This window comes from Bison bison, unplaced genomic scaffold (assembly GCF_000754665.1).
Source record: "Bison bison bison isolate TAMUID 2011002044 unplaced genomic scaffold, Bison_UMD1.0 scf7180017864042, whole genome shotgun sequence".
Taxonomy (NCBI): domain Eukaryota; kingdom Metazoa; phylum Chordata; class Mammalia; order Artiodactyla; family Bovidae; genus Bison; species Bison bison.
The window spans coordinates 1,267,962-1,278,761 of NW_011494614.1; the positions used below are offsets into that span (position 1 = coordinate 1,267,962).

Genomic DNA, 10,800 nt, shown 5'->3' on the forward strand with positions numbered 1-10,800 from the left:
AAAAGACGCTTCCTCCTTGGAAGGAAAGTTATGACCAACCTAGATAGCATATTCAAAAGCAGAGACATTACTTTGCCAACAAAGGTCTGTCTAGTCAAGGCTATGGTTTTTCCAGTGGTCATGTATGGATGTGAGAGTTGGACTGTGAAGAAAGCTGAGCGCCGAAGAATTGATGCTTTTTAAGTGTGGTGTTGGAGAAGACTCTTGAGAGTCCCTTGGACTGCAAGGAGATCAGTCCTGGATGTTCTTTGGAAGGAATGATGCTAAAGCTGAAACTCCAATACTTTGGCCACCTGATGCCAAGAGCTGACTCATTTGAAGAGACCCTGAGCTGGTAAAGATTGAGTAGGAGGAAAAGGGGACGACAGAGGATGAGATGGTTGGATGGCATCATGGACTTAATAAACACGAGTTTGAGTAAACTCTGGGAGTTGGTGATGGTCAGGGAGGCCTGGCATGCTGTGGTCCATGGAGTCACAAGGAGTCAGACAGGACTGAGCAACTGAACTGAATTGATGCTTTAGAAAGTTACATTTATCAAGTAAGTTTTATTGCAGAAGAGGTGAATGTTCACATGCTGAGTGAAGTTCTGAGTTTTTAAAATCATTGGTTTACCTACCATGGGGCTTACCAGGTAGCTCAGTGGTAAAGAATCTGCCTGCCAATGCAGGAGATGCAAGTTCGATCCCTGGGTTGGAAAGATCCCCTGGAGTAGGAAATGGCAACCCACTCCAGTATTTGTGCCTGGAGAGTCTCATGGACAGAGAAGCCTGGTGGGCTGCTGTCCATAGGGTCAAAAAGAGTCAGATGTGACTGAGTGACTGAGCATGAGTTACCTACTGTGAGTCTCAAATTCAGTTCCCTTTTCATTCATTTTTCCTTTCTCTTTGATTACTCCTCCCCATATTCTCTGTTTTCATGCCTGTCACTTAATGGTGATCCCCAATTCCTTTCTCCCTATACTGTACTAGAATGGGTGTGGGCTGGGCATCAGAAACCCAGGGAACGTGGGTTTGCCACGTCGGCACACCCGTTTTCTGGCCACAGCTGGTTTTCTTGGTCGTATGGTTCTACCCATCGTGTGATCTGTGCGCCTGCTGTGTTGCCTGTTTCAGGTGGATCATCTTTCCTGTGCATTGCATGAGAAACATGCGAAGAAGCTACTCCAGCTGTTCTTAGGAATGCTTGGAAAAAGCTGAGCTAATCTAACAGCTGTTCTTATTTCCTCCTTGCAACGCTTGTCAACTGACTGGTCCTTCATGGCAAGTGTAGCTTGTCGTCCCTCCCTTCCCATTAGAAACTGGGGCTCCACCCACCTCCTCCTTCAAGTGACCACTGACCTCACAGTTGTCCATTCGTCACATTCGACCTCCCCAGAGTGTGTGATTCTGTGGACTATCACTTCCTCCTTGAATCTCTCTTGTTCCTTGGTTCCCAGGGAACATCTTGTTGCTCCTTGTTGTTCATCGATCCAGTCCCGGGCACCATTCCTCCTTTTCTGTCTGTTTTGTCCGTGAGACTTGGGTAGCGTGGCCTCTGAGGTGCATAGCTCGTTCCTTCTTTTCTCCCTTTCTTGGGAAAGATTATTCCCACAGCTTCTGATCTGGCTCTGTCTTGAGAGCCCTGGATCCATATTTTGCCTCCACTAGGTAGTCTCCTTGACTCAGCTCCCTCACTGGTGCTTCATATTCAACATAATTTCATGGTACAGCACGTCACGCAAGCTAATGTTCCTCAAAGCAATGCTTCTTGATTGGGAGGGGGTGCAAGGAGGATTATGGACCCCATTGAGAATACATTTTTGCATGGTTATCACATACGTTTTATATAGAAACCCCTTCTGTCCTGTGGTGTTGGACTCAAAACCTCTCTCTCTCTGAAAATGTCTCTAAGGTCCATATCAGATTTCTTTCCACTTGGCTCTTAACAGTGTATAGATGAAAGACTTCTTTAATTGATCTCCTAGCCTCAGTGGCTCTATTAATCCAGAATCATCATCTTGCTGACAAATTGATTTTCCTAAAGCACAGCATAGAGAACATAGTCTTCACTTCAGCCACCTACAGTGGCTCAGAGAGAACTCCAAACACCCCAACAACCCCAAAGTGCTGTGCCATGGGGCCCCACGCTCACTTCTCAGGCTCATCCCCCACCCCAACACATGCTTCAGCAGCCTGAACAGTCCCCCTGCCCCCGACCCCGTGGCCCCTCTCACTGGACCACAGCTCAGTGCCCAAGCCCCTGAACTTTCCTCCAAACTGCTCTGAGTGCTGCAGGGTGTCCTTTCAAAGGCTCTGGTTCTTCATCAGGGCCCAGCTCACACTTCCACCTCCTCCGAGCCTTTCCTCACTTTGTCCATCCGGCATTAGCTGCCTTTTTCTCTGAGCTGCTTTGGTGAGCTAATTCTGTCTCTTATTCTGGGAGTGATGGCTCAACAGGTAAAGAACCTGCTGCAATGCCAAAAACACAGAAAACGCAGCTTCAGTCCCTGGGTGGGGAGGATCCCCTGGAGAAGGAAATGGCAATCCACTCCAGTATTCTTGCTTGAAAAAGTCTTGTGGACAAAGAAACCTGGCAGGCTACTGTCCAAAAAGTTGCAAAGAGTTGCGCACGACTGAGTGAGTGACCACATTCCACAAACCACATTTTTATTCATGGTGGTCTGTGTGCAGACTCCAGAGAGCCCAGGGGCCCTGCATGAAGCACACAATGAAGGGTTGATGGGCTCAATGAATCAGCTATCCTATGCTTTGTGATGTGACTCCTCTTAAGGGCTGGAGGGGTGCCCACAGGTCTCTGAGGACTCGTGGTGGAACTGTGCATATCCCTGAGGTTGTTGAAACTCTTTTGTGTTGAGACCTCTCTCTTTGGGAGCCCCCTTCTTATCAGTGTCACAGTGGGGGCTTGAGGTCACTCCTGGAGGAATTGGGCTTGTTGTGTCTGTGAGGTGTGGTCTGGAGGCCACCCGCTAGGTGTCTGTTCCAGCTCTGTCTCTGCTGGTGCTGGGATCATGGGCACCAGCACAAGGCATCTGTTCACTTTGTGCCTCAGTTTTCTTTTTGTTTCCTCCCCTTCAGGGAGCCCTGTAGTGTCCATCTCCTGGGATAGAGTGAGAAATAGAAAGGTAATAATCCTTGTAAGGTCATACTTAGCGATATGCCGCACACACAGTAAAAGAGTGTAAGGTCCTGGGAGGTGCCTGTTAGCTTCGAGGTCAAGGATAATTAGCTGGCAGTATGTGGGCTGCTGTGGCCCACACATGATGTATGTTTTTCTGGGGCCAGGGAGTGGGGGAGTGGCTATGGAGGTGGAGTGAATTGAAGTCGCTCAGTCCTTGTCTGACTCTTTGCAACCCCATGGACTGTAGCCTACCAGGCTCCTCAGTCCATGGAATTTTCCAGGCAAGAGTACTGGAGTGGGTTGCCATTTCCTTCTCCAGGGGATCTTCCCGACCCAGGGATTGAACCCGGGTCTCCCACATTGCAGGCTGATGCTTTACCATCTGAGCCACCAGGGAAAATAACAAGTAATATGGCAGAAGAGACTGGATTTAAGGTTTCTCTTGAGAACATTAGAAAATCTGTGGTAGACAGTTGTTAAGGATAGACGGTTACGGTCAGAAACCGGAGTCTGAATTAGTCTTATCTTTGTTACAAGCTCTTTGACCCCATGCAAGTTGCTTAACTTCTCTGGTTCTCAGCTTCTTTATATCTGAATTGGCAATAACTATAGCACTTGGTCTAGGTTTTCCTAGACCAAGTCTAGGAAGGTCTAACTAGGTGTTCCCAGGTGGCTCAGTGGTAAAGAATCCACCTGCAGTGCAGGAGATGCAGGTTTGATCTCTGGGTCAGGAAGATACCCTGGAGTAGGAAATGGCAACCCACTGCAGTATTCTTGCCTGGGAAGTCCCGTGGACGGAGGAGCCTGGTGGGCTACAGGCCATGGGGTTGCAGAGTTGTGTGTGCAGAGCATGCATACACAGTACTTGACAGGCTTCCTGGGATTATTACTGGGAACAGTATACTTAACGATCTTGACACACTTCCCTGGTGCACAGTAAATAATGTGTTTTGTTTTTGTTGTTGCTGGTGCTGATTTTACTATTGCTATGGCTACCAGTTAGCAACTCCGGGTCCAAATTCCCTCCTGTGCCAACAGTTGGCATTGAATAAGTAGATGCTCGCCCCCAGGTGGGACACGAACTTTCCAGGTAACCATAGTTCATGTCACTGCCTGTCACCTTATATGTGTCCTGCTCCCTTAATAACAGTTGTGTTTGTCTCCTGTTGACAGATCCCACCATTGGACATTCATGTCCAAGAGTACTGTGCTTTATGGTTCTTAACATGTGGCCCAAATTGATAGCATCCTTATCTCCTCTCCTGGAAACTTCTCAGTTTTCAGCCCAGACCTAGTGAATCAGAAACTCTGGGGGCAGGCCTAGTGATCTACTCTTAGAGCTGGTTCTGTTAAAGTTTGACTACTGGTTTCACACATGTACTATATTCATATTACCTATGTTTGGTTTCCATGTCAAGTTTAAAGTGTTGTGTTTTGGTTTTAGGCAATTCAAATGATGTGTAAATTGCACACCAGGGCTGCTTTTCAACATGTGCTTCCTAAGTGGTTCACACAACTGGGTATGGGTTCCTCTGCTTGGAGGTTTTGTTCTGGTGACATTGATGTGTATGTGCACTTTGATCTGTTAACTTACTGGAGGAATACATACCCAGGGAGATGGTGAGAGAATTTCAGAAAGAAGACCTTAGAAAGTTACGGAACAAGCTGCATTTAAATGAATCTGGAACGTATGAAGTGATAAGATGAACACGACTGAATTGAACAATTATTTTATGTTCTGATGTCACGACCACTTTATCAGCCAGCTAACTCCTGTGAGCTGGGAATTCACGCTGCTTCTCTGTCTCTTCCTTCCCCCTTTACAGTGCTTTCTCTTGGTTTCCGAAGAATAATTCTGTATCGGGACAATGCACTGTCCTACTTCCCCTGCATCAGGGGTATTTGGAAGGCCTTATTCAATATAAATATTTACATTTTAGATTTTTACAAAAGCCCTTCATTGTGCTATGAGCTTGTGGGGTTTACCAAAGCTACTATTTTTCCCCACCTGTCTTCTGTGTCATTAATGACTATGGCTATAGTGCCCCATTCTGTGAGTCTTCTAGATTTTAGTGTTTGTGATTGCTAGTTTGGGAAGTTCTTCTCAGGTAGTTGCTTTTCATTTTGTGGATGTGATTTTATGATGATTCTTCTCTAAGTTCTTGGTAGATTATTTCGTTCTATACCTCAGGTAGTCTGCTTTTGACTGTAATATTACTATAATGGAATATAAAATAAATATCTCTGGAGGACAGATATACTACTGAAATTTTATCTTGAAAGATAGTTCTAAAATATATTTCTTGTCTATATCCATTCAGTGTATATTGAAACTATTTAGATGTAAAATATACATGGGTTATATCACCAAGCCTAGTTTGATGGGTGGCTTAGATGCAGTTACTTATAATACATTATTAGAGTCTGCTCATGATCACATAATGTACTCAGTGAACGTAACATGGGTTTAGTGGCATCTCTAATAGTCATTATGACTTAATTCTTCTTGCAAATGAAAATCAGGCACTCAAAGTACTTTCTAAGAGTTTTGCTGATTGTGATATGCTACAGTTACAAGTTTTATTTAACCAAAACCAACAGTACATAGCTTAAGTATTTTGTCAGTGGCTCTAAAATGGAAATGATGATAGACATTGGCCCCCAAGCTATACGTGTACTGTTCAGTAATCCTCCTTCCTTCCTGGTCATTCACTGATGAACCCAAGAACGCCCCCACTTCCCAGGCTTATGTGTACATGCATAGGAGACCAACTAAAAAGAGCTTGAGCTTTTAAGAAATTTATGTTATGTTTTGAAAAGTAAAACGTCAGTGAGAATTGGCTTCCCTTTTGCTTTTCTGGTATATAAAAATAAAGGTAGTTTGGTTTGTTATATTTTATCAAATATTTATTGATTGCACAATGGCCCACACTCTCTGCTCTCATAAGTGCACATAGGTTAATAAAAGAGTAGACACATCTGTGAATCAGTAATTACAAAGCAGTGTGATCATTACAATATTTGAGGTATGACAACATACAGATGAGGGAGTGATCGGGTTTGGATGTTGGGAAGTTAGCCAGATGAGATTTCATGGACTGAGTAATGGCAACTTAAGAGTTCCATGGATGGGTAAATGTTTTCTTGGTGAGTCAGAGGGAAATTTATAAGTTCATTGACACAGGGGTAAAATAGGAGCATGGCATTTCCTGATACTTATAAACTTATATAAGAGAGTTCCAGGGATGGAATAACAGTTAGGAGAAAAGACTAGAAGGGTTGGGCAAGTTCCAGGGTCTTTGGGGCCACGGAAGAAGACATGGGCTTCACATTCTGATGGTTGTGTTGGAGCTACTGGCATATCTGCAGAGCATGAGTACTCCTTTGCACATTTTATCTAGAAGGCACAAATCAGCACCCACAATTGCAGATGAACATACTTTAGGTTTTTTTTTTTTTTTTTACCCTACAAAGGGATTCGGGAAAATGCAGAGATATATAAGTACAAGTAGGTCGTCATCCTCTAAAAATTTCCCAGTATGGATATTATTGATTGTGGGTCAGCCTTTCTATCTATATACATACCAAGAAATGGCATAATAACATATTCTATTTAAAATATTAGTAATTTATTATCTGTTGAAAGTATCATGGGCGATACCAAGAAAACATGACATATTTCTGTCTTTAAAATATGTTGCCTTTCTTAAAGAATCCTGACCATCATTAGAGGATACATTAGAATACTGCTAACTATAGGAAACCTGCAATGAGTTTCTACCCAGATGTGGGAGAAGTAGTTGTTTTCAACCAGAGATTGAACCAGAGATAAAGAGTGCGGAGGTGCTGGAAGGCTTTGCTGAATAGGTGGAATATTGAACCACTGTTAGAGTATCTGCTGGGCAGAGGGAAGATGCCAAAGAATAAGAATACAGTATTCTTACTCTCGCATGGTATACACTTAGGATGTATTACGGTATTTTATATGACTTAATACTGCTGCTCGTGCATCCTGTAGTGTAGTGGCATACTGGGGAAGAGGCCATTTGTAATTGTAAGGAGAAATACCTTCATCTGGAGTCAAAGGGCTTTCTGACCTACTCCCCAGAGGCTTTCCATCTAGCATCCATTTCAACCTCTAGCTTCAGCTTTCACCAAAGGACTTGCAAGTTGTTTTTTTTTTGTTGTTGTTGTTGGTCTTTTAAATTGGCAAGTGGGATAAAAAAGCAGTAGTGTTGTTTGAATTACATGTGCAAAAGAATGTGAAGAGGCATTTTAGAGTGAAGGAATATATTTTTTTATATTTAAAAAAATATGTGTTTTTAGAAACATACATTTCCCCATAATACACCTTTTCCAAAGTGGAAGTGAATGCTCTTGAAAAGGTGACCTCTAGTGGCCACCATTTGCTTCCTATTATGCTTTCCCTTACTAAGGCTTTATTCTGCTTGTGAATAGATTGCAGTGGAATTAAAGTTGACATGATCCTTTCTATGAACCAGGATAGTAAAAAGTAACAAAACTTTTGTTCTAATCCATTTTTTTTCATTGCCTTGGTTTGATTTCTAAGTAAATTGTCATTTGAAGTCTCATCAATAAATAGTTAACTATGATAAAGTTATCAGCCTAGGGTTATATTGTCCGACTGACTCGTATGATTTTCCTGAGTGAATGCTGCGATCTGCCTCCCTTTCATGCACGGTAGCCTCTCTCTGAACCTTTTACATAAGAGTATATATATTAAGGGGTCCATGCAAATGTTAGTTGCTGCCAAAAAGAGAGTTGTTTCTTTAGCTAGAAACAGTTGATTTTGCAGTCGACAATCAGTCTTACTGTTGGTTTGACTGTGAGTATATGGGATTCTGGAGAAGTGAAACGGAGCAAAACACACAAAGAAGACAGCCACGACAACAAACACTTTACCTTCTAGCCTTTTGTTGTTCTTGCTGTCCTTACTCTTGGACTTCCTGTAAGAATCATACACCTTTTTTGCAATAACCGTATAGAAGAGAAGCATTAGGACAAAAACAGTCCAGAAGATGAACTGGGAAATGTAATTCACTGCTTCATGCCATTTCAGCCCCAGAGGACCCTTTAAGGAGGCGCACTTTTTCACGGAAGATGGTGTTGCTTCCTTGTTGCTCAAGATCATGTTTGGCAGCGAGAGGAGGAACAAAAAGAGCCAGATGAGGGTTGAGACCCCTTTTGCAAAAGCAGGTTTCTGTACGAAGAATTTTCCGAAAGGTCTGATGATCTTGAGGAACCTGTCAAAGGCTATGAGCCCCAGCAGGGTAATGCCCACGTACATGGACTCATAAAAGATAACGGCAGAGAAACGACACACAAAGGCTCTGAGCTGCCAGGGTCCGAGACGGGCGTCCGAGAGGATTTTAAATGGAAGCATGAGCGTCATTATCAAGTCAGCCACCAAAGTGTTTTTGAGGTATACAATGAAGGTGGAGGAGCTGGGAATATGAATGAACACCCACAGGGCCAAACTGTTCAGCAGGATGCCCACGAAGAAAACAATAGTGTAGATGGCCGGGAACACCAGCTGTGCTGTCTTCAGGTCTCTGGGACACCGCTCAGACCCGTTGAAGCCCTTCATCACTGTCACATTCATGGTTTCCAGTGTCAGCTGTTAAAAAACATATACACAAAGTAAAACAAGAAGCATTTCATGATTTCAAAATGCTCCTTGTTAAAAATAGACTTTAGCTTTGCACCGTGTTTACACCTTAAATTTATTCATCACATTTAATAAATCAGTTGAGAAAGCACATGTTGTTTCTGGCTAGCATTTTTAAAGCCCATAGTACAGTTTAGGTACTTAATTAACAGTCCCATTCCTTTCACACCCTTATGAAATCCAGATAACAGATTCTACCCCATTCACAGGTTCTACTTTTAACTAACATGGCAGTAAAATAAAACTGGCTAAGAGGTAAAAGTATTCACAATGTTGGGGAACATTGTGTCATTTCCTGTGCTTATAATCTATGGTTTATAGAATGTTAAACTTTAAAAAGCATTTTGCCCTCTTGAAAATATTCTATCGTTTATAAGCAAGCCATTCATAATAACAATTGAAATTCACCTTTATTTGGAAGGAAACTCGTCTTGCGATCGATCGAGGCAGTCATTAGTTGAGCCCATGAAAGACATGGAGCAAATGCTGTTCTGCTTTCTTATACCAAGTTTCCTTCCTCATTTTCACGTGCGCAGTTGAGATCCATTAGAACCTCTTCATGTGTAATCCTCTGAGGGGTTCTCTAATAAGGAACCTCTTTATTTTAAACTTATGTACTGTTAAGGTACTATGGTTTGAATAAATCAGTTCAGTTGCAGTCATTTTTATATTTTTCTTATATAATAACTCCTGCAGTTTACCTTCTCTACATGTTCAATGAAATTTTTAATGCCTTATAATAACAGGAGGGAGAAATGTAAAGAAAATAGCCTTAAATTATAGGAGAGTAAGTGTTGACTCTAAAACCAGACAGCATGATCATCTGCACCCTTGTAGACTGGTTTTTTCAGAAATTTGTGTTTGTTGGGGTGACCTAATGATTTCTATAGACATTTATCTTAATCTTTGGTTTGGTCTTTCAACCTTTGAGAGATGAAGTGATATGTTTTCTAAGAGGTAAGGCCTATTAGACCCAGATTTTGGGGGTTAGAATTTCAGAATCACGTGTTACTGGGTAGTAGATAGTAGACAAATGATTTAGTAGTTTTGTGCCTCATTTTCCCCATCTGTATTTTCCCCTGGGTTTAATTACACTGCATGCTTCAGCGCTTAGAGACTGAGATGAGCGCCTAGAATAGTGCTCACTACGGGTGAGGTATGAAAAAAATGTTTGCTACTCACTGCTCTGGTGAATGAACTGCAGATTTAAATGGAAATACACTATTTTACTTACGGGAAAGCCATTTTTGGAACTCTCTTCCTGTATTTGTGACTTTGCAAAGTGCTAAAGATTTCAGGAATTTCATCAACCTTGAGCCGAGTTCTGTAAAATTTCTGAAAGGATGTAATTGCTGCTTTTGTAAGGAGAAAGTTGTTGTCTATGAAGAAATGTTTCCTCACCAGATAAAGTGAATGAGGAAATCAGGAGATCTTATGAGGTAATGTGGAGTTCTCCATGGCGAGTTTCATTTCATATTTCTTGCTGTGAGTTTTACCACAGGATTGGACTAGACTGTTTTGTTGGCTTGATCGAGCATTTTTGGTGAATTCTGAGAATTCAGTATCCCACTGGACATTTTTCTGAGAGAATAGGATGCCTAATAATTTGGGTTGAAACTACCATTGTGGTGGCACAGTTTGAAAAATTGGTGTTTTGGCAGAGGAATTGATAAGAAAGCTGTGGTATATATACACGATGGAATATTACTCAGCTATTTAAAAGAATGCATTTGAATCAGTTCTAATGAGGTGGATGAAACTGGAGCCTATTATACAGAGTGAAGTAAGTCAGAAAGGAAAACATCAATACAGTATACTAATGCATATATATGGAATTTAGAAAGATGGTAACGATGACCCTATATGTGAGACAGCAGAAGAGACACAGATATAAAGAACAAACTTTTGGACTCTGTTGGAGAAGAAGGCAAGGGTGGGATGATTTGAGAGAATAGCATTGAAACATGTATATTATCATATGTGAAATAGAT

General features: G+C 42.1%; 2 protein-coding genes across 9 annotated transcripts in view; one reads left to right on the top strand and one right to left on the bottom strand.

The window, feature by feature from the left end:
• Window positions 1-10,800, top strand: part of MED12L (mediator complex subunit 12-like) — a 368,195-nt gene that overhangs the window by 253,359 nt on the left and 104,036 nt on the right. The window lies entirely within an intron of this gene.
• P2RY13 (purinergic receptor P2Y, G-protein coupled, 13) lies at window positions 7,294-10,495 on the bottom strand. The gene is made up of 2 exons (XM_010835366.1): window positions 9,218-10,495; window positions 7,294-8,758 (listed from the first exon to the last, which is right to left on the bottom strand). Exon 2 carries the CDS (start codon window positions 8,741-8,743, stop codon window positions 7,742-7,744), a length of 1,002 nt encoding a protein of 333 aa, XP_010833668.1. The 5' UTR covers window positions 8,744-8,758; window positions 9,218-10,495; the 3' UTR covers window positions 7,294-7,741.

Bases quoted from the DNA above. Each gene is read 5' to 3' on its own strand.
- P2RY13 (XM_010835366.1), bottom strand. From the start codon at position 8,743: ATGAATGTGACAGTGATGAAGGGCTTCAACGGGTCTGAGCGGTGTCCC.